Source organism: Eptesicus fuscus, chromosome 18 (genome assembly GCF_027574615.1).
Source record: "Eptesicus fuscus isolate TK198812 chromosome 18, DD_ASM_mEF_20220401, whole genome shotgun sequence".
In the NCBI taxonomy this organism is placed as follows: Eukaryota; Metazoa; Chordata; class Mammalia; order Chiroptera; family Vespertilionidae; genus Eptesicus; species Eptesicus fuscus.
In genome coordinates this window covers 6,417,760-6,445,670 of record NC_072490.1, presented here as the reverse complement: position 1 = coordinate 6,445,670, position 27,911 = coordinate 6,417,760, and the positions used below count along the sequence as shown (strand labels likewise).

The window sequence follows — 27,911 nt, the reverse complement described above, 5'->3', positions numbered from 1 at the left end:
TGGCTCAGCATGAGAGAGGCCCTGTGCTGGGCTCCTGGCGGCTGCCTTGGCACTCCACTGCCTGGGGGTGGGTGGGAGCCATGGCAGGCCCTCAACAGCGCCCCTTAGTGGGCGCAGGGGGCACTGGCCAAGAGGAAGGGGCCTAGATCTGTGAGGTTTGGGAGGAGCCCCGTGCCCTGAGCCTTGCCATTTAGAGTGTGGTACACCCACCAGTGGCATCAGCATCTCGGGGATCTTGTCGGAATTGCCAGATCTCAGGCCCAACTTGCAAACGTTTTAGCAGGTCCCAAGGATTCCTGACCAATTCCTAGGGCAGCGGTCGGCACACCGCGCCTCGCGAGCCACAGGCGGCTCTTTGGCCCCTTTGAGTGTGGCTCTTCCACAAAATACCACGGCCTGGGCGAGTCTATTTTGAGGAAGTGGCGTTAGGAGAAGTTTAAGTTTAAAACATGTGGCTCTCAAAAGAAATTTCAGTCGTTGTCCTGTTGATATTTGGCTCTGTTGACTAGTGAGTTTGCCGACCACCGTCCTAGGGCAGTTGTTTCCAAAAGCCAGTCTGTGAGGGCCGCCTCAGTCTCACCTGGAACACTTGTTAAAATCGCCTCTTCCTACCCCTTTCCAGACCTCCGTCACCTGTGTGAGGCCTAGGGCTCTGCAGCTCTTCCATGCATTAAAAAATAATAATAATAAAGATGTAACGCACGTACCAGAAACGTCACCACCCCAAGCAGCAACCCCCTGCCCGTTAGCCGTCACTGAGCATGTCTAATGCTCACCGATGTCATGTTTTGAATTATGAACTTCCTCTCTGCTTACATTTTTTTATTGCGTTAGAAAACACATGAAATGTACCTCCTTACCCATTTTTAAGTGTGCAGTACAGTGATGTCACCCATATGCACGTTGCCGTGCCACAAATCTCTAGAACTTCCTCAGCTTGCGAAACTGAAACTCTATACCCGTAGCGGGCTTAGCTCTTTCTATCCATTCAAACACCTAAGAGCTGGCTGTGCAGAGGTCCGTGCCAGGCCCTGTGGGAAGGGCGGAGGGGCAAAGACAGGCTCAGGAGGGGGCAGGAATGCAGCCCCTGCTCACTTGCAGCCACCCGGGCGTTCACAGTGCTGTGCTAGCGAGTGCACGCTGATTCAGCTCAGCCGTGCCCTGGGCGCCACGCTGGCAGTGCATGCTGGGAGGGTGCCTCAAAAGTAAATATGGGCACGTTGAATTATGTCTCCCTATGTATTTCTGCTGAAACGCTGCAGGATGTGTTCCTGCTGGGATTAAATAAAAGGAACCGACTGAACTCCCAGTCCCGCCGCAGTCACATGGAGAGGCCTCATGTTCACTCCAAGAGGCATTTGCTTTCCCGGGCGCCCAGGATCTCTTCACAGATCCTCCCACGTCTCTCCAGCAGATTCAAATGGGCAATCAAGCCGCATGTTTGTGTGTGTGTCTGTGTGTGTGTGTGTGTGCACTTAATAGCACAAATCTATGAAAACAGCCGCACCGTTCCTTCCCTTCCCTTGGGGAGTCGACTCCTTGGGATCCGAAGGCAGGCAGCCCGAGTCTCAGGCATTCCCCACAACCCTTGGAGGCGGTCCTCGCTGGCTTTTTAATCAGGAGGCCGGGCGTGGGTGTTTGGGGACAATGACATGACAGGATGGAAGATGTTCCGCTGGGCTCAGGCCTGGAGAGCTGGCCTGTGCTTCTGCCCACACGCCGGGCCAGCTCAGTCATCGGCCCGAAAGAACCAGGCAGTGCAAACAGGTGTGGCCTGGCCAGGAGTGCGCCTGACTCATCTCTCTGGTGCTGGCTCCGGGCTGGGCTCCATGGGGGGCCTGGGGACGCTTTGGGCAGAGCCCCATGGACTGGAGGCTCAGTCTAGGTAGGAAGTGGTTACACACACACACACACACACACACACACACACACACACACGAGTGGCGGAGAGTAGTGGAAGGGTCGTCCTCAAGGCCAGGAGAGCCAGCAGCGTTTTGAGCATCAAGTGGCAGAGACTAGAGTCTGCTGTGCCCAGCAGACTCTGTGGGGCCCCGGCGGCTGCAGGACCCGGGGGCTGTCTGCGCGGGCTCTTCCCTGAGTCTGGCTCTCAGAGTTCAGCTCCGCTCTGTCCGTGTCCAGGCAAGTCCTGTGGGCCAAGGCGGCCTGTCCACCCTGCTGCTTCCTGCCAAGGGCCTTCTCCACTCTAGGGAGAGCTGCGAGCGGCGCCCCCACAGCCAGGAGAGGCTTGGCTCCCCGGAGGGGGGTCTCCCCCTCCTCAGCCCACCCTGCTTTGCCATGACCGCTGGGCTGACTGATGGCTAGGGGAAGCCTAGCCAGCCCCCAGGGCCTGTCTGAATGCCTCCTCCAGGAAGCCCAGCCGGAGGCAGGGATTGTTTCTTATAACAGCCTATCTCAGAGCAGCTCCGTGGCTCCAGGGCCTCCCTGTCTCCCACAGAGGGCCGGCTCAGGTGGCAGTTCTTAAAAATGGCAAATAAGTTCACTCCTGCATGGCAGTCTGCTTACACTTTTTAAAAATAAATAAATATATGTGTGTGTGTGTATATATATATATATATATATATATATATATATACACATACTTGATTTTTTACAGAGAGGAAGGGAGAGGGATAGAGAGTTAGAAACATCAGTGAGGGAGAAACATTGATCAGCTGCCTCTTGCACACCCCCTACTGGGGATGTGCCCGAAACCAAGGTATATGCCCTTGACCAGAATCGAACCGGGACCCTTCAGTCCACAGGCTGACGCTCTATCCACTGAGCAAAACCGGTCAGGGCTGCTTACACTTTTTAAAAATACATACATATATATGTTTTTATTGTTTAGAGAGAGAGAGAGACATTGACCAGCTGCCTCCTGCATGGCCCCTACTGGGGATGGAGCCCACAACCCAGGCACGTGCCCTGACTGGGAATCGATCCAGTGACCTCTGGGTGCACGGGATGACACTCAACTATTGAGCCACACCAGCTGAGCTGCTTACTCTCAGGTGTGAGCTCTTCGTGTGTTTGGCTTTCATGCTGCTCTGTGGGTGGCAGAGGCCAAGGGTGGGATCACATTCCCCTTGCTGGGTGAGGAGGCAGGGGGTGGCCCAGGTGACTTTTGTTGTCATTGTGCAGGGACGGCGTAGCAGGGGCTCAGGTGGAGGGCAGCTGTGGCTGAGCTGGGCTCTGCCGTGGACCAGCTGTGTACCTACAGTCATTTTCTGTGGCTGCTGCATCAAATCACCACAAGCCTAGCAGCTTAAAGCAACACGAAACTACCCACTTGCCGTTCCTGGAGTCAGAAATCCACAAAGTTCTCCCAGGGCTAAAATCAAGATATCGGCAGGGCCCTAGCTGGTTTGGCTCAATGGATAGAGCATCGCCCTCTAGACTGAAAGGTCCCAGGTTCGATTCCAGCCAAGGGCACATGCCTGGGTTGTGGGCTCAGTCCCCAGTAGGGGGCGTGCAGAGGGCAGCCAATCAATGATTCTCTCTCATCATTGATGTTTCTCTCTCTCCCTCTCCCTTCCTCTCTAAAATCAATAAAATATATATATTTTTTAAAAAGACATCGGTAGGGCTGTCCCTGTGTGGAGGCTCTGGGGAGAACATTTTCTAGGCTTTTCCAGTCTGTGGTGGGTGTGTGAATTCCCGGCTCTCGGCCCATTCCGTCTTTAAGGCCGTGACAGCTGGTGGAGTGTTTCTCACACGCATCCCTCCGAGGCTGGCTCCCTGTCCCCCTCCCCACCCCCACCCCCACCCCACTCACTTGTAAGGACCCTGTGATGACCCTGGGCCCACCCAGAAAATCCAGGATAATCTCTGCATCTTAAGATCCTTAGTTTAACCACATCTGCAAAGGCCCTTTGCCATATCAACTAACAATCATAGTTTCTGGGGATTAGGTATGGTTGTCTGTGGGGGGCCGTTATTCTACTGGCTACAGTATCCTTCAGCTTAACCTCTTGGTGCCTTGCTCTCCTCTATCTGTGAAGTATCTCCTCATGGGTTGTTGGGAGAATCCAATTAGTTCATGGATACAGAGAGCAGAGCCTGGCACCCAGGACCGGCTCCATTAATGCTTGCTCTTAGCATCATTTCAGATTGCAGGACTCATCTGGGATCCTTATAGAGGGCTTAGCAGTCTGTGGGGTGCATGAAGGCTGGTCCAGGGGCTTGTGAACTGTCTGCCCAATGAGGAAAGACTCGGCATGGAGCCCAGGTGTGGGGAATGTGTGTGTGTGTGTGTGTGTGTGTGTGTGAGAGAGAGAGAGAGAGAGAGAGAGAGAGAGAGAGAGAGAGACTGAGATGGGAATCTGATCCCGCCTTTGAAAGCTGGAGAGGGAGGTAGACTTGACACAGAGATTGTTACATAGGCAGGTGGATGCAGACACCAAGCTAGGGGTAAGGGGGGACCCCAGTGCCTGGGGCGGAGGGGGGTTGTCCCCTGCCAGGGAGGAATGCAGGCTCCCTGGGAGCTGTGGCTTTCTAGCTGAGCAGCTCCAGTTTGATTAAGGGGGCTCCAAAGCCTGACCCCTCTCATCCCAGATAAGAAACTGGAGAGTTTATTGCAGCTGGGGGCCGGGGGGCGGGTTTGGCATGCTTTGCCTGGTTCCCTAGTTTCTCTAGGAGGACTGGAGGTGTAGAGAGCGGCCACCCGGATTCCTTGAGAGGCCTCAGCTCTGTCTCCAGCTGGGGCAGCCCCTCCACTCAGAGGTCAGCTCCCAGCTCAGCCCGATCTCCAGTCTGACTGCATTGGTCTCCCCATCTGCCGAGGCCGGGTCGGGCCGTGGAGAAGGTGGAGCTGCTGTAGGAGGAAGGAGGCAGGCCCCTGGAGCTCAATTACTGCAGCTCCTGGCAGCCTGTGGGAATGAGGGGCTGGGGCTGGGGCAGCGTGGGGAGCCTGGGGGCAGCCACAGGGAGTAGGAGGCCCAGCCTCTCCTCTCTGGCTGGGGAGGGGATTTGTGAGGGCAGCAGAGTATTCCTGTTCCAGGCCAGGCCTCTTGGGGGTGCCCCAGCCCACAGGGGGCCCAGGGTCTGCCCCTTGCTTCTCTGTAGGCCTTGCAGGGGTAAGGGAGGCCGTGGAGATCAGTCCAGCCTGAAGCAGCAGCTGGGACTTCTAGCCAAAGAGTCAGGGCCAGACATGGCCTGAGGCAGTTCAGTTCAAGGCCAAGGGCCCAGAAGGATGCCCAAGACAGTCCGAGCATTTGAAGAGCTCCCCTCCGGCTGGGGACAGACAGTCAGAGAGCAACCACATGCTAAGGTGCTCCTGCTGGGGAGAGCTCTATTGGGGGTGCTCCGGCTGGGGGTGCTCCTGCTCGGAGGGGGTGGGGGCACGTCTTAGAGGAGGAGAAGGTGTGTATTAGGCGGAAGAGAGGACAAGAGTGAAGTGATGTGCAAAGGCTGGAAGCAGCTGGGGAAGCAGCCCCCTGCCTCCCAGGGTCAGTGTGTCCCAACAAGGTACAGACGTTGTGTCAGCAGGACACTGCTATGGAGACGTCCTAGGCCCGTGACCGGCAAACTGCGGCTCGCGAGCCACATGCGGCTCTTTGGCCCCTTGAGTGTGGCTCTTCCACAAAATACCATGGCCTGGGCGAGTCTATTTTGAAGAAGTGGCGTTAGAAGAAGTTTAAGTTTAAAAAATGTGGCTCTCAAAAGAAATTTCAATCGTCGTGCTGTTGATATTTGGCTCTGTGGGCTAGTGAGTTTGCCGGCCACTGTCCTAGGCCACAGGTCAGCCTGGGCTGCTCCTTCAGAAGTGTGTGTGGCGGGGCGAGGGGAGAGGAGGACTCGGACCCTGCACCATGGCCTTCCTCTCCGACAGTGGCCCCTGAGGAGGTTTACAAATGCCATCTCCCTCCAAAGAGGCTGTAAAAACCTCTGAGGTCTGGGCGTGCCCTTCCCCGCTTGCCTCCAGATGGACCCTTCAGGGCACCTGCTAAAGGTGCAGGTTCCTGTGTCCTGTCCCTCTTAGGGGCTGCCGTGCCGGGGAGGGGACAGACGCCAGCCTCGGTGGGGAGGTTGGTACGGCCTGGGCACAGCTCCAGTGTGTCTTCTTGGAGCCTCTGTCTCACGGATGTGGCAGCTCTGGCCTGGGAGCGACGCCCCCCGGGCCCGGCCCCTCTGGCCGCGGTAGCCTCGCTGGCCCCCCGGCGTGGTCTTCCTTGACCCCTGGCCCACGCTCTTCAGCATGCTCATCATGTGCACCATCCTGACCAACTGCGTGTTTATGGCCCAGCACGACCCTCCGCCCTGGACCAAGTATGTCGAGTGAGTATCTTCAGGGCCTCTCCGGCTGGCCCCGCCCTCCCTTCCCTTCCCTTCTATTCTACGGCTCCTTCAGTCACCCCTGAAGAGGGCTGGGTCCAGGCTCAGGGACTCAGCCACCTAGGGCGTTCTAGGCCCAGCCCCCACCCACTTTGGCTGCTTCCACTCCCGCCAGTTTCCTTCTCTGAGTTGTGCCCTCCGGGGAGGAAGCTTCCCAGGTTGGCAAAGTAGGGGTTCCTCCCAAAGAGGCCTGAGGACCTTGGAGAAGGCTCTGAAGCAACAACAACAATAATTGATTGAGCACTTAGCGCATGGCAGACGCTGTCATCGAACAGTAGACATCATCTCTTTAAACCCTCACGGCAACCCAGGAGGGTAGGCGCAGTCATATCCCTGTTTGACAGATGAGGAGACAGAGGAGGAGAGAAGTACCTTGCCTGAAACCATGCCGCTGGGCGGTGTGGCCCCCGGGAAGAGGCACAGGGCTCTCCCCACTTCAACACCGCACTCTGCTGCCTTTTCCCTCCAAGTCCTGCCGCTGTCACCATTTGCTCAGTTTTAGGAAACCGCTTCTGGTCTGTCCTTCCCCAGGGACAGTGCCTTACCTGCGGGTGCTGAGCAGACCTGAGAGGCCCGGGGGGCATCTGGCTCCTGATTTCAGAAGATGGAAGCAGCTTGCGGGTGGCAGTCCCTGTTCACACAGGACCCCTCAGTGCTGCCCCCTCCCCGGGGCCTGCATCCAGCTGCTGAGACCTGGGAGGCATGGGGTGTGGCCCTCTCCCATTCCTGGGGGCCACAGTCCCCGCATCCAGACATTTAGGATCCTTCAGCCCACCCCAGGCAGAGAGAACAGTCCCTTCCCATCCCCAAGTGTTAGAACATGAACCCCCTTTCCAAGGTCAAGAGAGACATCTGTAGCCACCTACCTAGTAGGTGGTTGAGCGTGGACCATGCTCTCCTCACTAACTGCTGAGGACCCACAAATAAGGTGAGGGGATGTGACTTGGGTGTCCTTACTGTCCCTTGGGGCAGACCCAGTGACCACCATATGCCTGTGCCCACCATACACCTGTGCCCATGGACTCCCAGGGCGTGGTTAAGGAGGTAGGTGGAGGGTCCTCTTACATCAAGACAACCAAGAGGAGATGGAGGTACAGGGGGCACATGGCAGGCACTCTGTGTGCGTAATCACATGGGAAGATGGATTGCTCACTGGAGGTTGGAGACAAAGCTCAGCCCACAGCGCCAGCCCAGCCTTGGGGCCCTGAGAGGGGGCTGCGCAGGACTCACGCCACCTGGGGAGCCAGGGAGCCTGGCCGCAGGCTTCTCCTCCCTGAGAGACCCGTCTTCCCTCCCAGGTACACCTTCACTGCCATTTACACCTTTGAGTCTCTGGTCAAGATACTGGCCCGAGGCTTCTGCCTGCACGCGTTCACCTTCCTTCGGGACCCGTGGAACTGGCTGGACTTCAGCGTGATTATCATGGCGTAAGTACCTCGCTCCCCCTCGGCGTCGTGCGGTGCCACGCCAGGCCACACTGAGGGGCAAGCGCATCTCGCTGCACCCAGCCCTCCCGGCCTCCCTACTGCGGTCCACATTGTGGCTCTGCATGGGGCCGTATAACAGCCCACCTTCCTGCCACGGCGGGAGGGAGTCAGGATGGAGCCCTCAGCTCGTCCTGGTGGGATAGCCGGGCCCAGAGTCGCTCAGGCCACGGTGATCAGGTCCACTGCCCGACTGTAGCCTCATGGCAGCCCTGTGCTCAAGGGCCATTGCTAACATTCTGGTTGAGCACCGTCTGCCCTGTCCACCAAGGGAACCCCGTGTTGCAGCCTGAAATGCCCCAACCACTGTGAACAGTGACTGTGAATGAAACCACAGTGAAGAGAGAAGGAGTCTGGGGAAGGGGCCGGCCATCCCCAGGAACTCACGCCACGCCCACCAGCATGTCTGCTCTGCCCAGTCGTAGACTCCATGTCTGGCTCGTTTTAAGGCACGAGGTCCCTGCCATGGCCCAGGGGGTCCTCCCACTAGCCAGAGAGGTGGGCTGGGTGGGGATTCCCAACCCTGTTTTACAAATGAGAAAACGAATGCCAAGGAGCTCACCAGGAAGTGAGTGTGACCCCTGGCCTGCTGCCGCACAGGCTCAGGGCCCGCCTCCTCGCCTGGGAGGAGACCCTGGCTGAAGGGCTGGGTCAAAGCCCGCCATTCGGTGTCCCTGCCATTCGGTGTCCCTGCCATTCGGTGTCCCTGCCATTCGGTGTCCCAGGCATCGGGTGCTGTGTTCTGGTGGAGACAACCGATCAGGGCGGGCCTCCCAAGCAGGAGCTGTGGTCAGGGGCTCAGTGTAGACTTAGTGTAGCAGACTGATGCTGGGCAGAGCTGAGTGAGCGGGAGAAAGAATAGTGGGGCAGGAGGAGGCAGAGTGATGGGGCTGGGGGCAGGCTCCTCCCAGGCCACAGCAAGAGCCAAGTGCAATGGGAGCCAAAGACCGCTCTGGCTGCTGTGTGGACAGGAGACAGAGGGGAAGGGTGGAAGCAACAGGGCGGGGGGAGGGGGAGCGTAGACCAGGGTCCACATGGAGAAGTTGAGTGCCACGGTCAGATTCTGGATATACTGTGAAGATAGGGCTGACCAGAGACCCCAGGGCAGACTTTGGCTTGAGCCGCTGGGTGAATGGTGTTACCACTTGTTGAAATGGAGAATGGAGGGAGGAGCTGGCAGAGGGAGGCAGGGAACGGGCTGGTTGGGAATCTATTAAGTTTGACAACATCCAGGGTGAGATATGGAGTCAGCAGCTGGATATTGCAACCTGGAGCTTAGGCTAGAGGTCCGAGCTGGGGATGCCCGTTCAGAAGCCAACGGGGTGCAGGTGGTATTTAAAGCCTGGAGACCAGATGAGATCATCCACAGGAGGAAGTGTGGCCGGAGCAGGGAAGCCGCCCGGGGGCTGGACCGAGGGACGCGCCACATCTCGGGGTCAGGATCGAGGGGGGAAGGCGGGAGGGCACTGCCAGGGAGGGTGGAGGGAAATCAGGAGAGAGCAGGGTCCCAAAAGCCAACTGCGGGCTGGGACTCAATTTTAAAGATACCACAAGGCGGCGTGAGGAAGGCGAGAACCGAGACTGGACCATCAGCGTCAATATCGCTAATGACCTTGACAAGACAGGTCCATGAGTGGAGGACTTACGCCTGATTATAGAGAGAGGGAGGAGGGGAGGCGGAGCAAGTGGAGACATTGATGTTGTGGGATTTGCTATAAACAGGATCAAAAACGGGGTGGTGGCCAGAGGGGAGGATGGGTGCAGGGAGGATGTTTAAAGAAGGGAGGTATCTTTGCAGGGGGATGGGAAGCATTCGGGAGAGAAGGGAAGTTTGGGGGGAAGGAGGGGGAGTTGCAGGATGGAAGCTTGAGCTGGCCGAGGGGTGGGGATCCAGGGCCAGGCAGAGCGTTGGCGTTGAGTGGGGAAGGCAGAATTTCAGGTGGAGATGGAGGTGGACTCAGAGTGGATGACGAGAGAAGAAGAAATTTCTCCTCTGAGTGCTTCTATTTTCCTCAGTGATAACAAGCAGGATCATCAGCTGAGAACCTGCGGTCTGAGGAGAGTGGGCGCCGGGAGTGTGCACTGACTTGGGAAGGGGGTAGTGTGGCCGCTGTGCCCTGTGGGAAAGGGGCAGTGATCCATGGGCCCCCGAGGCCCCAGTGTCACAGGAAAGGGGTTCGGCAGGAAGGACATGGCGGCTGCCTTCCCACCCTGGAGCTTGGGCATTTCATGAGAACGATGCCCCCGACCCTGGGAAAGACCCCGTGCCCTGGGCCCTTGTCCGATGGCAGGAACCAGGCTCTGGCCTGTCTTCAGCCCATGACCCTGGGAAATGCTCTGCGTGACCTCAGGCCCCTGGCAAGTCCTCCTGTCCCGTCTCAGGAGAGAATCCCAGCCTCCATCCCCGCAGGATCCCACAGGGAACCGCGCCTTCCACTCGGAATCACAGAGCAGGTGTGCCCTGCCCGCCTTCACCCTGTACCGGAACCGGGGGTGACAGAGCAGCGCAAGGCCTCAGAGGCCACCCTCGCCCCACAGAAATAGCAGGCTCACTGCCCCGGGGACCGCGTGGACCCACTGGCTGTCCGCTCTGTGCTCTGGGCTGGGGTGGCCTGGCAGCTTTGATGGACAGCGAGTCTGTCTTCTGAAAACAATTAATTACCGCCGTGGTAATGCAGTGAGGTGCATTTTGCTCTAGCCAAGTGGTTCGATAGCGCAGGGCTCTTAGGATAATCAAAGGAGTCTTAAGTGGCAGCAAAGTTGTATTCGGTGAAACTCCCCAGCCCATCTCTGTGTTACAGAGATGGAGAAACCGAGGCTCAGAGAGAGCCTGCACTGGCCCCAAATTATAGAATGAATCCACAGCAATGTCTCCTAGCTCATAACCGTGAGAGGCACCCCAAGTCTGGTGATCCCCCCACCCCCACCTCCACCTGATTTTGAGGTGGTGGGAGGGTTGGAGGGGATGCCAGGAAGCCCGCCAGGCTCAGCCTGCAGCCCGCCAGCCAGACCTCTTCCTGAGGCCCCCTCCCAGCTGGGCATTACCTGCTAGTTAGCACAGCCTCCCACCTTCTGGGGTTGTTATGGAAACCAAACCTGGAGGGGAAGGGGGGGGGGGAAAGCAGAGAGGAGAAGGTGGCAATCATGCTAATGTGCTGAGTGTACCCTCTGCCTAGCAGCCCAGGAGGGGCCCTCTGCATTGAATGGGAGGGTGCACCGCAGGGCAGGCCGGGGCAGGGCGAAGGCCCAGGTCTGCCCTTCCTCGTGGTTCCTCAGCCCCCAGAAGGGCTCCCTCTGCACCGGGGCTGGTGTGATGGTGTGACGGGGTGGGGTTCTCACCCACACCCTCTGCGCTTTCTGTGCCAGGGCCCACGACCCCACCCCAGCCCTCTGCCCCGGCCCAGCAGCGTGCCCAGGGCAGGGAAAGGAGAATGGCTTGGAGGAGCATTTTGCCAGCCTGCAGGAGGATTGGGCTCCACCCCCAGCCGCCCACCCACCACGGCTGAAGCTGGTGCTTTGCCAGATCTGGGTCTCTCCTGCCTGGCCCCACACCCAGGCCTCGAGAGAGGCCTCACTAGGAGGCGAAGGCCCCCAACCTGGGAAGCAGCCAGGCCCCAGGCTCTGGGCGGAGTAAAAGAGGCGACAGTCCCCGTGCCCCACACGTGGTCATAGCCACGCCATGCCCTCACCCAGCCCTGTGCCCCGCCCTCCCCCCAGACTGCTCCCCCCCCCCCAGTCGTGTCCAACATCACAAACACACCACCAGCAGCCCCTCTGCTGTTCTCAGCCACTTGGCTGGCTTTGCAAGCCTGGGGTGCACACACGTCCGGTTCCTGGGGTCTTGGCTTCTCTGTGCTCAGAACTGGCTGCTGAGGGGTCAGGGGATGGATGGAGGGCAAGCGCTGTCTGCACTGGGGACCTGAGGGGGTGGGGAAGGCAGGTGCACACCAGGACAGGGCGGGGCAGGGAGAAGGGGACGGGCAGAGACAGGCAGAGTCACTCACTGGAGACGCAGGACAGACAGGTCTATAAAGGACAGGACGGGAGAAGCAGGGACCATTGGTTCCCTCTCGGATCTACCCAGTACTCCCCTCTCTCCCTGGAACCGGAAGAAAAAGGCTTGAAGCCAGTGGCCAAGCAAGGAAAGCTCTCCCCCGGCCACCCCCGTCCAGCCAGCCACAGGACACAGGGCCCAGAGAGCCCCCAGCCGGCCGTGGCTTCCATGGAGTTCCAGACTGTTTCCCACTTAACTTGACAGTCCTGGGGCAGCACCGTGTCTGGACAGAGTCCAAGCCTGAGCGAGGAACGTGGAACAGAGGCCTGAAGGTCTGACCCGTCAAAGAGATTGGAATAGCCATCGAAAGTCGAGAGGGAGCTTGGACCAAATCAGTAGGTATATATGGGCCAGAGCAAAGGAGGTGACGTCCGTTCCCCACCGGAAGATGGGGCTGCATCCGCTTGCTGCCCTGAGGAAGATGATAACTGAAGCGGGTCCCGGAGGTGGAATGGAAATGGAAACGGTCTGTGGTGTGGCCAGAAGGAAGGTTCCACGGACTTCCCGTCTCTGCAGGGATGTAGTGAGCAAGGAGGGAGCAGACGTGGTCTGCCAGGCCCCACGAGTGGCCGTGGAGGACGCTGGTGCCAGCCAGGGTCAGCGCTGGACCACACTGGGCCCTGCTGACCCCAGGACACCGAGTCCCCTGACACAGCCCGCCAAGTCCTTCTCTGTAGACACCCCCAGCCCGAGGGCCGATGTAGAAGTTCCGAGTAGAGTGGAGGGGCCTGGTTCCCCGACTGCCTGGCGGAGTGAGTCCCGCGGCACTGCCAGCCCACCCTGGGCACTGTCCCAGCGTCACTGGGCTGACGTCCTGGGTCTGACATCACTCAGACACCAAGTCAGACACACTTGGTTAAACATCAGACATCCCGAGCCCGCTGTTCTTTGTTAAACATCAGACACCTTCGGTTAAATGTCAGACACCCTGCATGCGAAGCCGCTGGTTAAATATCACAAGTCACTTGCCGTTGTCCCGATGGCCCTGGTCACACACTGTCCCTCCGTCTCTCAGACATCCTGGTCATGTGGCCCCTCCACACGTGTCCTCACACTCTGCTTGGGTAGGTCCCTGCCCCCAGAGAACACTCCTTCCTGCTCTGCCCGTGGAGGCCATGGAGGTCCAAGCTATAGGCAGGAACCCACGCCCACTTGGCTCCGCTGAGCATCCCTGGGCCCAAGCAAACCCCAATGGCTGCTCACCTCTGGAGGTCTCTCCTACTGTGGAGACCCAGGGCATCCTTGGGGGACTGTGAGGGTCTAGGGTGAGACTGGGGTGGACTTATAGAAGGGGGTTGGGGGAGTCTCCCTCAGATCCCTGGTCCTGCTTTTTTCTCTTCTTGTGTTGGCCACTGGCTGCGAGCAGTGGAGGAGCTGAATGATCAGACAACCTCCCTTCTCACCTTCCAAAGCATCATCTTGAGAACCCTGCTTCTCTGGTTACTCCTGATGGTTGGAAGGAGAAAGTGGGCAGCCCTCAGACACGCAGCCACACTTCCGGGGTGGTCTCAGCCGGGGCTTCAGGGTCCCCTGGTTTGGGGCACCCACGGATGATCCAGGCCGCAGAAGATGCAGAGGGAACCCAGGCTCAGAGCCCACCTGCGCCTCTGTCGCCTGGCCAGGGCCTCCTGGGAGACTGTCCCTCTCCGCCCCGCTGTGTCTCCATCCTCAGACCCTGCCACGTATTGCGTCACGGTCCCCAGTGTCACGGAGAATGTGGCCGAGTCCTTGCCTCCTGGCACCGGTGATTCACGGGACCTTCACCACGAAAGCCGCCAGGGGCTTGCTGTGTGGAATCCGTCAGGCACCCTCACGGAGGTCCCCGTGCAGGAGGGTTCGGATCGGGAAGAAAAATTAAGGAGAGGCCCCTGCCCGTCCCCACGCCTCCCTGTGGGGGTGGAGGGGCGGGGGGCGCTGGTCGGGAGGGCAGGCTGAGGTGCTGCTCTGTCAATCCCAATAACTGTGGTTTGATTCTGCAGGTATGTATCAGAAAACATAAAAGTAGGCAATTTGTCGGCTCTTCGAACTTTCAGAGTCCTGAGAGCTCTAAAAACTATTTCGGTTATCCCAGGTAAGACGCCAGGCGAGCCTCGCAGATCTCAGCGACAAGTGACCCTCTCTCTCTGTCTCCCCCTCCCCCGCCCACCGTGTGTCTCCTCCTGGCGTGTTGTCACTGTCTCGTGTTGTGCGTTTCCCTTGTTGCAGATACACAACTGAATTTGTGGACCTGGGCAATGTCTCAGCTTTACGCACCTTCCGAGTCCTCCGGGCCCTGAAAACTATATCGGTCATTTCAGGTGAAAACCAGGTTAAACGCCAAGGCTGGAGGGACTTCCCAGCCGCCCGAGAGCCGAGGGGGGCCCTCAGGAAGGCCCCTCGCATGTGCCTGTCAGCAGAATACCTTCCCCAGAGCTCGGGTGCGGGAGCGGGCGGCCGTGGGCACGGCTGTCTCCTCGAAGCTTCAGGACGGGCTTCACCCACCCCAGCCAAACCCACTGGCACAGACACCGGGGGACATGGAGACCCCGTGGCAGGGCCTGGATTGAACCCGGATTCTCGGCCAGATAGGAATTCCTTTCCCAAACTGACAGCTGTTTGAATAGCTGAACGCTTGTATGTGAATTGCTTCTTCCTGAAGCATCGTCCTCCTCCAGGGAGGACACCACATCCACACCCGGAACCAAACAGGGAAACTCCGGCCCTGCCAGTCTTTCCTGGCGGGGTGCCCAGCCCCTACCTGCGTCCGTCCCCTCCGGGGGTCTGTGCAGAGCCGAGCCCCAGCCCCAGCCCCACGTTGTGAAACGAGCGTACTCTGCAGACAGGCGCATCGGCCTTGGCGTCTAACGGCCCTCGCTGCATGGTGCGGTAGAGGTTTAGCAAACCGCGCATGGTAGCCGCAGGGAGAAATTCTCCTTGACAGATGTTGGCAATCCTGGCAGGAAGTCTCCCAGGCCAGACGGCTTCTCTAGAAAGTCCGTCAGCCCCGTCCACTCAGGGAAGCTCCCGAAAGACATACGATTTCAGAGCCCCGAGGGCCCTGCCCAGAGGCTTTCTAGGGCTTGTTCCGAATGCAGCTGCCCTCGGAGCGGAGCTAGAGACTGGCATGCCGCCGATCTGGAGCGTCAGGGCTGAGGAGAGGATGCCGTGAGCCGGGTGGTTGCACCTGCTCCTGATGTGAGATGCTGGTGGGCCCCGGCCCCTGGGCCTGCATCTGGCTGTTACTGCCCCCACAGAGGCAGGCGCCCTGCTCTGAGCTCCCTGGAGGGGTTCGGACTGCCCCTGGTGGGGTTCATTATCTTATGAGGAGCACCCCTTCCCCCCTTATGCGTGTTCACACCCAGCCTCAGAAGGTTCCTCCTGGCCTCTGAGCCCACCATGGGATATGCACAGGGGCCGCTTGCCCCCCACAGGTGGCCCAGATTCCTGCTAAGAGCCAGTAGCAAGGGGGACCCGCTGCCCATTGAGACATGGGTCCTTTGCCTTGACAAGCACGTACATGCTCGGAAGCCGTGGGGTCTGTCTTCTAGGGCCCCAGGGACAACCTCATAGCACACCTCACAAGAGAGGATGAGCACCCTGACCATAGCAGATAAGGACAGCCATGTTCCAGTCTATTTTGTAAGAAAGGCTGACAAAGGAAACTATTTCTCAGTCCTGGGGGGAAGCAGAGGCCTGTCAACCTGAACCGAGCCCCCTGGGGTCCCTTCAAGGTGCCGGCAACCCAGTGAAGCAGCAGAGAGCAGACCCTGAAAGTGGTCACTAGGGAAATGCTGTGGCCCTATCCTGGAAGGCCCCCTGGAGGAGGTGCCCCCTGAGCTGAGTCTTACGTATAGCCTTGGCCCTCTCCAGACCTTGGTCTCCTTTCCCATAACATGGGGATGGATGGAATAGGAATGGTCGGTTTCCGAGGGCTCTTCGCCCGCCCAGCCTGTTAGAACTTCACTGGCCAGAGAATTTTTCATTTGGTCCCCCAGGGTTCAGACCTTCCTGGGTCTTTGCAGAAAGCGTCTTGTTATTGCATTGGAATTATTCTTGCCAAAAGTGAACCCTGTCATCGACATGAGAAACATTAAAGCGGTTAGTCTGTGCTCACCAACCGATGACCAAAGACCAGGAGGTGCCTGGCTGGGCCTTGAACTGGATGCTTTAGGGCCAGTGGTCGGCACACGGCGGCTCGCGAGCCACATGCGGCTCTTTGGCCCCTTGAGTGTGGCACTTCCACAGAATACCACGGCCTGGGCGAGTCTATTTTGAAGAAGTGGCGTTAGAAGAAGTTTAAGTTTAAAAAATGTGGCTCTCCAAAGAAATTTCAGTCGTTGTCCTGTTGATATTTGGCTCTGTTGCCTAGTGAGTTTGCCGACCACTGCCTTAGGCCAAAGAGGCTTCGGCCTAGCCGTTGAGGCAGCGTCCAATTTGGGTGTGCAAGCTGCTGCCCACCACCCCTCACCGAGCCCCCCGCAGGCCCCCATGCTGTGGGCGGGGTCTCTGGGCCCAGTGGGCAGAACCAGAGTGTACCCGCTGAAGGGTCCTAGAACCTGCGCTAGAGAAGAGGGGTTCTGGACTCCACGGGGCTCATGATCCCACCACCACCACCACCACCGCATGCCCAGACCCCTGCGAGGTCCCCCCCACTGCCCAGGCGGTTGCCAGCATCTGCCAGGACGATTTCCACAGAGAGCGCTGAGTGCCTCTGAGCCCTGGGCAGGCAGCAGCGTCGGTGGCACCGCGGCTGAGAATTCCTCTCCCGTGCCTGCCCATCGCTGCCTCCCTGTCTCCGGGCCATGGACACAGCAGCCTCAGGCACAGCCGCCACGGGTGCTCCTAACACATTAACCGGCTGGACAATGGATGGATGGAGCTTAATCTGAGATCTGGCCGCTTGTCGGGGTGGGGTGGGGTGGGGTGGGGTGGGGTGGGGTGGGGTGTGGTGGGGAGGTGGACGGGGTCGTGGGGCAGGGCCCTGCTGCTGGCAAAGAAGCTCCCTCACTCCCCATGCTGTGCTCGAACTTGAACTTCTCATAAGGCAGTAGCTCAAGTGTCAGACCGACCGTGTCTACACAGGCTTTTCTGTCACCTCACTGTGTGGCGCTGGTTCTGTAGGGAGCTGGGCTGTGCAACTAACAGATCACGGCCTCTCCGCTTTGGGGAAGGGGATGCGCAGGGTTGGGTCCCAGAGGCACAGGGCAGAGGAGGAAAATGCAATACGGCCAACCCCTCCCCTGCCCCTGAACCTTCCCCAAAGGGGGACAGCGAGCCAGAACAGGCCCCTTAGGACATGACCCAGCATGGCCTTGCCAGACCTCCCCCCTGCCCAGCCCCCCAGCACATGCACTAGATCCTCCACTGAGAGTGGCTGTGTCTCTCCCCCTCACAGGATCAAGGCTGAGCCCCTCCATTGTCCTTGAATGGGCCTCACCTCCCTCGCCTGTCTGTAGGCTGTGTTTAAAGGGGCAGGCCCAGGATACCTTGGGGACAGAGCCAGAGGGGGACAGCTTTGAGTCTTTGCTTCCTCAAGCAAAAGGCATTTTCCACGCCCGATTCATGCACGAGGCTAGTGGAGAGCAAGGGAGACAGGGCGCTCTGAAAATACACCAACAGATGGCTCCTGCCCCTGGGGAATCAGGACAGCGTCTCAGCGAAGGAGAGGCCTCCTTCCCTCTGCCCCCACCTCATGATGGCCCAGCACCCCCTCGGGCCTGTCCCTGCCCAGAGGAGCAGGAGGCCCAGTGCCCGTGGGTGACACCATGCTTGTTGTCACCTCCCCCAAGGCCTGAAGACCATTGTGGGGGCGCTGATCCAGTCCATGAAGAAGCTGGCCGATGTGATGGTCCTCACCGTCTTCTGCCTCAGCGTCTTCGCCCTCATCGGCCTGCAGCTCTTCATGGGCAACCTGAGGCACAAGTGCGTGCGCAACTTCACGGAGCTCAACGGCACCAATGGCTCCGTGGAGGCCGGCGGCCAGGTCTGGGACTCGCTGGACCTCTACCTCAACGATCCAGGTATGGATTCGCCCCGGGGCCCGGGCCAGGCTTTCTGAGGCCTCCAGGGCTGGGCCACCGCCCACTGGGCAGGCCTCCCTGCAGGGCCGTCCAAACCCTGCCTGATCCCCCCGGAGATGCAGCTGCAGGCTCAGGGACCCCAGCCCCTACCCTTTGGGCTCAGAGGAAGAAGGGGAGCAGATGTAGGGCTGCCCTCCGAGTTCTCAGGCGAGGTGGGAGATGATGCTTCAAGGTTGGGAAAGAAGGGCTTCGGGCTCGATGGAGAGCCACACGGGAGCAGCATCTGCAACGTGTTGAGGAGGGACTGACCCTAGAGGGCCGGGAGCCGTGAGGAGACGGTCCTGCCTGCAGAGAGGGGAGTGTCGGCTGGGAAAGGGTGGGACACGGAGCCAGGGTAGCTTATGAGGCTTCCGAGTGGAGGCCCCACCTGCATGGCACGAGATTTTTCAGTTGACCTCGGGGTTCCTTGCCAGGATGCCAATTCCACACACGTGCGCCCCAGAGCCCCATGAAAGGGATGGGGCCAGCTTAGTGATTGCTCAGTCATGTGAGCCCCTGTGGGTTCATTGCCCCATGGGTGGCACTGCCATGCTCCGGGCTGGTGGCCAGCACATCTCGTGGCTCGTGCCATGGGTCTGGACCAAGGGAGACACTGTCCTCGGCCATCTTCCACAAGGACCCTGAGGGCCACTGTGAAGTGAGGGCCTCTCACATACACCAGCGATCACTTTGGGGAAAGGAAACGTGGACAGAACCTCAATGGGGAAGTTTGCATGTGGCTCCGCTGTGGCCGCACAGCACTGGTTCCAAGATTTCATGGGCACCAGTCACCTGGAGGACTTCGGAAAACAGACTGTGGGGCCCGCCCGGAGCTTCGGTACACTGGGGGGAGGGGCACCCAGGAAGTGACATTTCTACCCAGTTCTCAGTTGACGCTGCTGGTCCCGGGACCACACGTGGAGAACTGCTGCCTAAGACTAAGGCAGGGAGCAGTGAGTGATGGGGACTGGAGGGTGGCCACAGAGAGGAGAGGGCCTGTGTCTCACCGGGTCCCGCCCCAGCCCTGTCTGAAGAGACCACACTCTGGCCACGGCACTCTGCCCAGGCCCCTGCCTCCTAGGGCAGGGCCTCTCTTGGCCTGGTGGCCCCTGGTGTGGCGTGAGGCAGAGTGCAGATGCTCCCTGTGGGGACTGCCTGCGTCTCCGAGAGTCCTAGGGACTCTGGCAGCTGGACATCTGAGGAGGAGGAGGAGGAGGAGGAAGGCCAGGGAAGTAGCCGGAGTCGCCTCAGGCCCGGCCGGGCAGAGGGGAGCTGGGAAGACCACCACCTGTGTCTCTACCTCTGCAAAGCCCTGGGTGCAAGGCCGGAGCCCAGGAGGCTGGGCCACCTTGACCCTCACCACTGGATATGTCTCTTCCAGAAAATTACATGCTCAAGAACGGCACCACCGACGTGTTACTGTGTGGGAACAGCTCTGACGCCGGGTATGTGGCACCTGCCCCCCAGGGCTGCTCCTTCCCACTCCCTCCCTGCTGGTCTGTGCATCGGGTCAGGAGTGGGTCTGGGCTCCCCCAGCAGTCTAGACTCTCCTGCATGGCCTGGACCTGAGTGTGGTACCACAGGCCCAGTGTCATGTGCACACCGGGGCCTGGGTAGGTGATGGGCTGTAGGATGTTAGGGGAGGGGACCCACGGGCTCACCTGGTGGGGAAGGTGTCTGTGGGGCTGTGGTCCCCCATCTCTGACGATGAAGTCCCAGAGCCCTTGGTGTCACTAAGAGATTGTCTCAGGGTCTGAGGACATCAGCGAGGCACGGAGGCCCTTGGCTGACCCTCCCACTTGCTGAGCCCTCCCCCCATCCTTGCCCCTTCTCTCTCATGCACGGCAAGCACACGTCAACCCAGCCCTGTGCTCCGTCTCTGGGAGAGAGGCTGCCCTGCCAGCTCGGTGAACTGTGGGTCTGCCTCCTTGCACCCGGTGCACAGTCCTTCAAATGGGCATGTTCTGTAGACGGGGCCGGGGCCAGCACCCCTCAACCCCGTGGCCCAGCCTTTGCCCTGGGCTCCATCCTGTTCAGCTCAGCCAAGCCTCACTGCTGGCCTGCGTGTTGGCACCGTGCTCACTCCCATGGGGTGGCAGGCAGAGGAAGCAACGTGAGCCAGGCCCTTAGCGCTTCCCCTGCGAGGGGAGAGGCAGCTCCGACAGCAGCGGGGATGGTGTGGCTTGTGGGCAGAAGGGGCCTGGATTTGAGCCTAGCAGAATGCAGATGGGTAGAGAAAGGGGGAAGACAGGGTCCCAGGCAGGAGGAGGCACAGCGTGGAAAGCCATGGGGGCAGCACCGGGCAGTGGGGCATACGCTGGGCTGCCCAGAAAGACAAGCCAGGTCCAGCAAGGGTCTGGGTGGGGGGGCAGAGGACCCCTCACAGCATGAGACAGAGTCTGTGTGTCTGGCTGCAGGACGTGTCCCGAGGGCTACCGGTGCCTGAAGGCAGGCGAGAACCCTGACCACGGCTACACCAACTTCGACTCCTTCGCCTGGGCCTTCCTGGCGCTCTTCCGCCTGATGACGCAGGACTGCTGGGAGCGCCTCTACCAGCAGGTGCGTGCGTGCGTGCGTGCTCGGGCCAAGCAGAGGGACACCAGGGTCGGGCTCAGGACCCCGCACTGGGGCCCAGGCTGTCCCTGCCAGAAGTGGCCCCAGCAACTGAGGAGGGTCAGGGGACAGGGGACCTTTGCCTTTGAGGGATGGGGGCCCATCAAGCAAAGACACTCTCTTTCTGCTGATGACCAAGTACCCACCCCTTTATGTAGGACACTCTGCTCTGTGAGTGGGACTCTCCTCCACCCTATGTGATGGGATACTCCCCTCTGTAGGTACATTTCCCCTGCCGACTGTGACAGTCTGCCCGCTCTGAGGGTGGGACACCACGCCCTGTGTGTAGGTCATTCTCTGTAGGACACGTCCCTCTGTAGGTGGGACGCTCTCTAGGCCCTCCCCAGGTGTGGCCATCTGAACTCCTGGCACATCCAGACTAGGCCACTCTGAAATGCCATGACCGTGACCCAGAAGGGGGCCCAGTGAGGATGACCTCTGCCCCCCTGCTCCCCCAGACCCTGAGGTCCGCAGGGAAGATCTACATGATCTTCTTCATGCTTGTCATCTTCCTGGGCTCCTTCTACCTGGTGAACCTGATCCTGGCTGTGGTCGCCATGGCCTACGAGGAGCAAAACCAAGCCACCATCGCTGAGACGGAGGAGAAGGAAAAACGGTTCCAGGAGGCCCTGGAGATGCTCAAGAAAGAGCAGGAGGTGGGTGAGCGGTGCAGCCAGCGGGCCTCCAGACCAAGCCCTCACCTGACTGTGGGAGCCTGTAAGCATGGTGCCTGCTGGGTGTGCTGGCGCCTGGAGGTGTGGTGCCTGCTGGGTAAAGGTGGTTCCCGTGAGCACAGTGCATGCTGGATAAAAGAGATCCATGTGTCCATGGACATAGTTATCCTGGTCACTGGATGCCTTCTGGTGGGGCAGTGAGAAGGGTCCAAGGTTGGAGGCCTGAGCCAGCCTAGAAAATAACCACAGAGGCATAGGAGGTTTGGCTCAGTGGATAGAGCAGTGGCCTGTGGACTGAAGGTCCCAGGTTCGATTTCAGTCAAGGGCATGTACCTCAGGTGCAGTCTTGATCCCCAGCCTGGTGGGGGCACATGCGGGAGGCAACCAATCGATGTGTCTTTCTCCCATCGATGTTTCTCTCTCTCCCCCTCCCTTCCACTCTTCTAAAAAGTCAATGGGAAAATATCCACTGGTGAGGATTACTAAAAAAAAAAAAAAAAAGAAAAAGAAAACCACAGAGCAAGCCTGTTGGAAGCCAGGCTTTCAACTTTCTTCTCACTGCCCCACGCCGCCACCCCCGGCACCCATGTTGGCTAGCCACACCCAGAAGACCCTCTGACCTCTAGTTCTTTCACTTCTGTTCATTGACACCCCATCCATCTGTCCCCCACACTCGCCTCTTCCAAAAGCTGCCACGTCAGCCACGACGCTCCTCCTCCCTGGACTTTGTCCTTTCATAGAACATTCTGGGTCTGTCTGAGCTTATCTCTCCATGATGCCCTGATTCGGGAGTAAGTGTGCAAGTCCACCTACTGATGGGGAAAAGCAAGGCTCCGAGAGTTACCCGGTGGGTCTCAGCCTGCGGCTGCATGAAGCCTCCATGACGGAGACATCCCTTCCCCCACCCTTTTCCAGGCCCTCACCATCAGGGGTGTGGACAGCGTGTCCCGCAGCTCGTTGGAGATGTCCCCTTTGGCCCCAGTCTCCACCCATGAGAAAAGGAGCAAGAGGAGAAAACGAATGTCTTCGGGGACGGAGGAGTGTGGGGATGACAGGCTCCCCAAGTCGGACTCGGAGGACGGCCCCAGAGCAATGGTAGCCCCCCCCCCCGCCGTGGCCCTGCCCCTGTGAGGGTAGATCTGGCATCAGAAGCCCTTCATGTTAGGCCCCTGGTACAGTCACAGACGGCTGCTCCCCCAGGAGGGCATCCTGCAGCCCCTCCCCGCCCTTCCTGTTTCCCATGGCCATGTTTGGAGTCGAGGAGCCCTGGGCAGCGGGACGGGGTAGGTCTGGGTGTTATGCTACCCCAGATTTCAGCCAGGTCCCCAGCATTGGGCTGGGACTGGGAGACACCACACAGTGTCAGTTGGTAGGACACCAAGGACATGCCCATATGAGTGAGGGGCATGGCTGCTCGGGCCAGGCTGATCTGCACGGCAGGAGCCTTCCAGCCCCTCTCCCCCTGCCCAGCCTTAGCCCCACCTTCAGGCCCAGGTGAGCTTCAATCTCACAGGCTCCAGGTGAGCAAAGGTCCCAGAAGGTACAAGATTGCTCTAGCCCTGCCCCCCTTCCCTGAACACCCCTCCCCTCAGCTCAGCTCACCCAGACTGCGTGGCCAGCTAAAGCCCTCCGTACTCGGAGAAGCTGAGCTGGACCGATGCCACAAGAGATGGGCTGGGAGCACTGGAAGGGCTGTCGTGGTGATGTCCCCTCTGCCTGTGCCCTCAGAACCACCTCGGCATCGCCCAGGGCCTCACCAGGACCTCCGTGAAGTCACGCTCCCGGCGAGGGAGCATTTTCACCTTCCGCCGGCGAGATATGGGGTCAGAGACGGATTTTGCCGATGATGAAAACAGCACGGCGGGGGACAGCGAGAGCCACCGCACGTCACTGCTGGTGCCCTGGTCCCTGCGCCGGCCTAGCGCCCAGGCACAGCCCAGTCCCGGGACCTCAGCTCCCGGCCACGCCCTCAATGGCAAAAGGAACAGCACCATAGATTGCAATGGGGTGGTCTCCTTGCTGGGGGCAGGCGACCCTGAGGCCACCTCCCCGGGGAGCCACCTCCTCCGCCCCATGATGCTGGAGCGCCCCCCAGACACGGTGAGCCAGCCCCGCGATGCAGCGCCAGGGCAGAGCTGGTCTCCAGCTCATCGCCAGGGTCGGGTCGAAATATACTCACCCCGTATTCACTGAGCACCTCGTGTGTGCTGGGTTCTGGGGGTGCGTTATGATGATAAACATGGATGATAGTTAAGTATTTAATAATTGGTAAGGCCCGGGCACTAAGATGCCATGATGGCACAGAGCCAGTGTCCTGAGGACCCGTGTGTGCCAGGGGTTAGCCCTGCAGACCTGCTGGGACCTTGGCAATCCAGAGGCTCCTGGGAGAAGGGCCGGAATGGCAAGGGGACACTTCCCAGGTTTTGGCCAACAGTTATTCACCGAGTCTGAAAGGTTTCAGTGCATTAAAACGGGTGACTCGGTATTAGCCCAGTAAGTCGTGTGGAGGATGGAAGCAGAGAAGAGGGGGAAGGAACCCCCATTCACTAGGAGGCATTTAGACAAATGGAAGCAAAGGTGGGAGCCAGGCTGCTCTCTGAAACTCCCAGGGGTGGCATAGAGGAGAGGATGGCACCCCAGGGTCTGGAGACGAACTGGTTTATAATCTGGCTTAGCTTCATGGCCGTGGGAAAGTTGCTGTATGTCTCTCGTCTATAAAATGGGTTAAAAATGCCCATCTCAGGATTGTTGCGAGAATGAAGGGGCTAGTGTGGGTAAAGCAATTAGGATGAGCATACTGATGTGATGGTAACATCATAATAACGTACTGTCATTACCTCATCGGGGAAGCAAGTTCCAGGCCTAGAAGACAGCAGTGCAAAGGCCCTGAGGCAGAAACTAGCCTAGCGAGTGGAGGACATGCATGAGGTCAGTGTGGCTGGAACCCAGGGAACAAAGGGGAGAGGAGTTGGAGATATTGTCAAAAAGGTAACGAGGAGGGGCAGGCTAGGTCATGAGAGACCAGTTAGAGTTTTCATCTCTCAGTCAGCCAATCCCATGATGGATTGATGGCTGCCTGATCGGTCCTTGCTGACCCCTGACCCCCAACACAGTGCCCAGAACAGCCCACCCAGGCAAAGGGCAAACACGTGGCTCAGACCCCCATGCCTGCAGGGAGCTGGAAGAGGGCAGGCTCTCTGAGGAAGCTAGAACAGGACAGGGAAATGGCCAGGAAGGGGGAGGTGAGGCTGAAGAGGAACAGCTCACAGCCAAATGGCCTGTTTTGCTCAGACGCTTGCTCTAGCTTCGAGATTCTGCACAGATTCACACAGCTCTCTGTGCCTCCATTCCCTCGTCTGTAAAGGGAGTATCCACGCCGGCAGGTTGTGGCGAGGACTGAGTTAAAACCTGCCCCCTGCTCAGCCAGTACTTGTCTCATGTTCCAGTATTATTATAATTATTATTATTATTATTATCTGTGATTGTAATTACTGAGCAGGAAGGAATCAAGACTCCTGTAGCACAGAGTGCCCGGGGCCCTCACACTCCTCTGGGGAAGTCAAGGAGAGGGTCCTAGGGGTTGGGGGGGAGCAGACCGCAGCTTCCGGGTGAGTCCAGGGAGGCCCCAGGCCATCCCCTGCAGGGTGGGGTATCTGACTTCCCAGGAGCACCACATCCCAGTGGCTGCAGACCCCCCTTCATGCCCAGCCCGGGAGCCTCAGCCCCCTTGGCATCGGGTCAGCAGCCTGGAAGCTAATAGAATCTCCTAATCTCGTTAGGGAGAGAATCATCTCGTAGGGCACATGCCGGGAGGAATCCGAGTTCAAACACTTCATTACCGGGAATTCTGACTTCACCATTCTCACTTCGGTAGGGCCCATTTGTAACCTTAAAGGGATTAGCTTGGCCAAGGGGGTCATTTGCGAAGTTAAAGGAATTAGTGGGCCGAGATGGAGACTCTGAAAAGTTAAAGAGATTAGCAGGCTGCAGGCCCCGGGAATGCCTTCCTGCCTTCTTCTGGCCCCAGTGAGACGTGTCTACCCATTTCTCATCTGAAAACAAAGCACAGTGTCGGGCACAGAGTGGGTGCCGAATCAGCATGGGAGGCGGGGAGGAAGGGCCGCCCCAACAGACAGCTCGTGTTTCATTTATCCAGGTTGTTCACTGTCTGCCTGGGAGTCCCTGTCCCAGAGGGTCAGGTGGGGCCGGGTGAGGCACAGTGAGCAGCCACTCCTTAGATTTCATCCTCCTCCCCCCCCACCCCCCACCATCTAGCAAGTGAAAGGCAGACCTAGAGCTCTAACCCCAGCCGCCCCATTCCCAAGGATCCATCCATCCACCAGTATTGATCCAGGGCCAGCTGGCAGCCTTAAGTGCCACGCAGTGTTTGAGACTCCAGGGTTATAGCAATGAACAGAGCAGACAAGAGCCCTGCCCGGGTGGAGTTTGCCTTGTAGTCAGGAAGACAGATAGTTAACTGGTCAGTATTTCCGGGTAGCGATAAGGGCCTTGTTATAGAAAGTTGCCAGGGGGAGGGATGGGGATAGGAGCTATTGGTTAGAATAATTGGGGAAGGCCTTCCAGCAGAGGTGACATTAAAATTGACAGGCAAATGATTTAGGGAGCCAGCCACAAAGACGTGGGAGAGTAGTGTTTTAGGCAGAAGGAACAGCAATTTGAAAGGCTCTGAAGAGAAATAGGCATGACATGCAAGAGCTGGGCAAGACCCAGGGTGGTGGAACCTGCGGGAAGGGATCTGGAATGAGTTGGATGGGTTAGGATTTGGACTGTGCAGAGCCTTGTAGGTCATAAGAAAAGTTTGACTTTATCCTGAAGAAGATGGGGAGCAGTGGGCTGGGGGGAGCTGTTGATCAGAGGAATATCACGATCTGATTTTTAAGGGACTCCCTTTCTGCTGTGTCGTGGATGTAGGGAAGAGAAGAAGAGGCCAGTTAGGAGGCTATTGTGGTAGCTTTAGGAACGAGGTGATGATAACTTGCACGAGAACGGTCTATCAGCCAGCTGTTGCCACCGTCATGGTGCGTAACCAACTACCCCTAACGTCAATGGATGACAACCAGTTTTTATCCTCACGCTCGGTCCTCTGCAGGTTGACGGTGGTTCGGCTGGTCTAGGGTGGGCTTGGCTGGGCAGCTCTGCTTCGGACTCCACGTTGGCTTGGCTCCACCCTGGGTCAGACTCAGGGCTGCTCCTGCCCGTGCTGAGGCCCAGGCTGAAGGAGCGGCAGTGATGGATGGAAGCTCTTTTCTTGGAGGATGACTGGAGCACAGGGGCAAGGCCAATGGCACCGCCTGTGTAAGGCTGCTGCTCGCATCCTGTCCACTGACATTGCATTGGCCAGAGCGAGTGTGTCACCCAGAGGACAGGGAAGTTTGTTGATCCACCCTGGGAAGGGGAAAGAGTACAGACTTCATAAATGATAACTCAAACTCTACCAACCGCAGAGAGGAGGAGAGAGGTTGGGAGAATGTAAGGCAAACGGGTGAGTTCAGCTGGCCAGGAGTACCTAGGTTCTATTATTACACCAGCCACCTCAGCCCTGGCAGGTGCCTCTGCTCGAATACTTCCAATCACTGGGAGCTCACTACCTCCCTGGGCAACCTTTCAGGGCAGTCCCCCCAGGTGCAAAGGTTGACCTGAACTTGAGCCCAGATGGATTTAGCTCCCCACCCCAGGCCCTGGCCCTGCCACCCTGGGTAGCCTAGGCCCATCCTCCCTGTGACCTACAGAGCTGATAGAACCTTGCTCTTGCACACTGAACAGCCAGGTGCCTTCAGCAACGCCCAGCACCGGCCCACAGACTGGGCGATGCAGGGCTGCACTGATGGGACGCCTTCGTGGGCCGCCCGTGGTTCGGGGGCGGGCGGGGGGGGGGGGAGGGCGGGGTGCTGAGTAAGCCTAGAGAAGGCTGCTGCATCCGCCTTCATCAGGACACATCTCCACCTGCAGGCCTGGTTCCTTCGCCTGCAGCAGTGATGGGAGCACATTGCCAACAGGCCCAAGGGTGCAGAAGGACAGGGAGCAAAAGGCAACTTCTCCCTCTCCTCCGCCCCCACCCCCAGTCCCATCCCCCAGAGAGGCCCGCTTTACCAGTTCAGTGTGTGTCTGCCGGGTCTTCTTCTTGGTTTTCCATCAAAGGGTTTGGTCCTGGAGGTGCTCCCGGGGGGAACACACATGGGACTGCCTCGCTCTCTGCGTTGTCCGTATCAGAGTCCAGCGTCAGATTGTCCCCGCAGATGATTTTCAGATTCTTCCTATTGATTCGTTGTTTTGTTCCTACGGTACCAGGAACAGCGCCGCGGTGGGCATCGCTGCATGTATATTTTTGGCGCGTGTGTATAATTATTTATGAAGCTGGATTACCAGATGAGTAATTGCTGGGCCAGTTTACAATTCTCTTGGTAGACAGAGCCAAATGGACTCCACAGAAGTCCCCACCAGCCACGCGGGAGCATCGTGCTTTATGCTCCCATGACTGCCACCAGGGAGCGTGGCAGATGTTCTTTCAGCTTTGTTATGTTCTTGACTCTGGGGAGCTTGTGGTCCGTTAAGACTCCCGGATCATCTCTGCATGGACTGACATGTACGGCAGCATCTGGTTAATAGAACTGGGTTATGTAGTTCCTGTCCACACTCAAGAACCACCACTGCCTGGAGATGGCGAAGAATAGAGAATGAAGGAGATGATAATTGT

At 58.7% G+C, this 27,911-nt stretch overlaps 1 protein-coding gene across 6 annotated transcripts in view; it reads left to right on the top strand.

The window, feature by feature from the left end:
* SCN5A (sodium voltage-gated channel alpha subunit 5) overlaps positions 1 to 27,911 on the top strand; it is a 73,519-nt gene that overhangs the window by 4,593 nt on the left and 41,015 nt on the right. For 4 of the 6 annotated variants that reach the window (XM_008154874.3, XM_054729470.1, XM_054729471.1 and 1 more), the window contains exons 3-11: positions 6,187 to 6,276; positions 7,632 to 7,760; positions 13,851 to 13,942; positions 17,640 to 17,870; positions 19,291 to 19,354; positions 20,327 to 20,468; positions 20,981 to 21,178; positions 22,112 to 22,291; positions 22,925 to 23,296. In XM_008154874.3, the coding sequence (XP_008153096.2) occupies positions 6,187 to 6,276; positions 7,632 to 7,760; positions 13,851 to 13,942; positions 17,640 to 17,870; positions 19,291 to 19,354; positions 20,327 to 20,468; positions 20,981 to 21,178; positions 22,112 to 22,291; positions 22,925 to 23,296 (1,498 nt within the window). Of the gene's footprint in view, positions 1 to 6,186; positions 6,277 to 7,631; positions 7,761 to 13,850; positions 13,943 to 14,076; positions 14,169 to 17,639; positions 17,871 to 19,290; positions 19,355 to 20,326; positions 20,469 to 20,980; positions 21,179 to 22,111; positions 22,292 to 22,924; positions 23,297 to 27,911 lie in introns of all 6 variants that reach the window. The other 2 variants (XM_008154841.3, XM_054729469.1) reach the window with 1 other exon arrangement.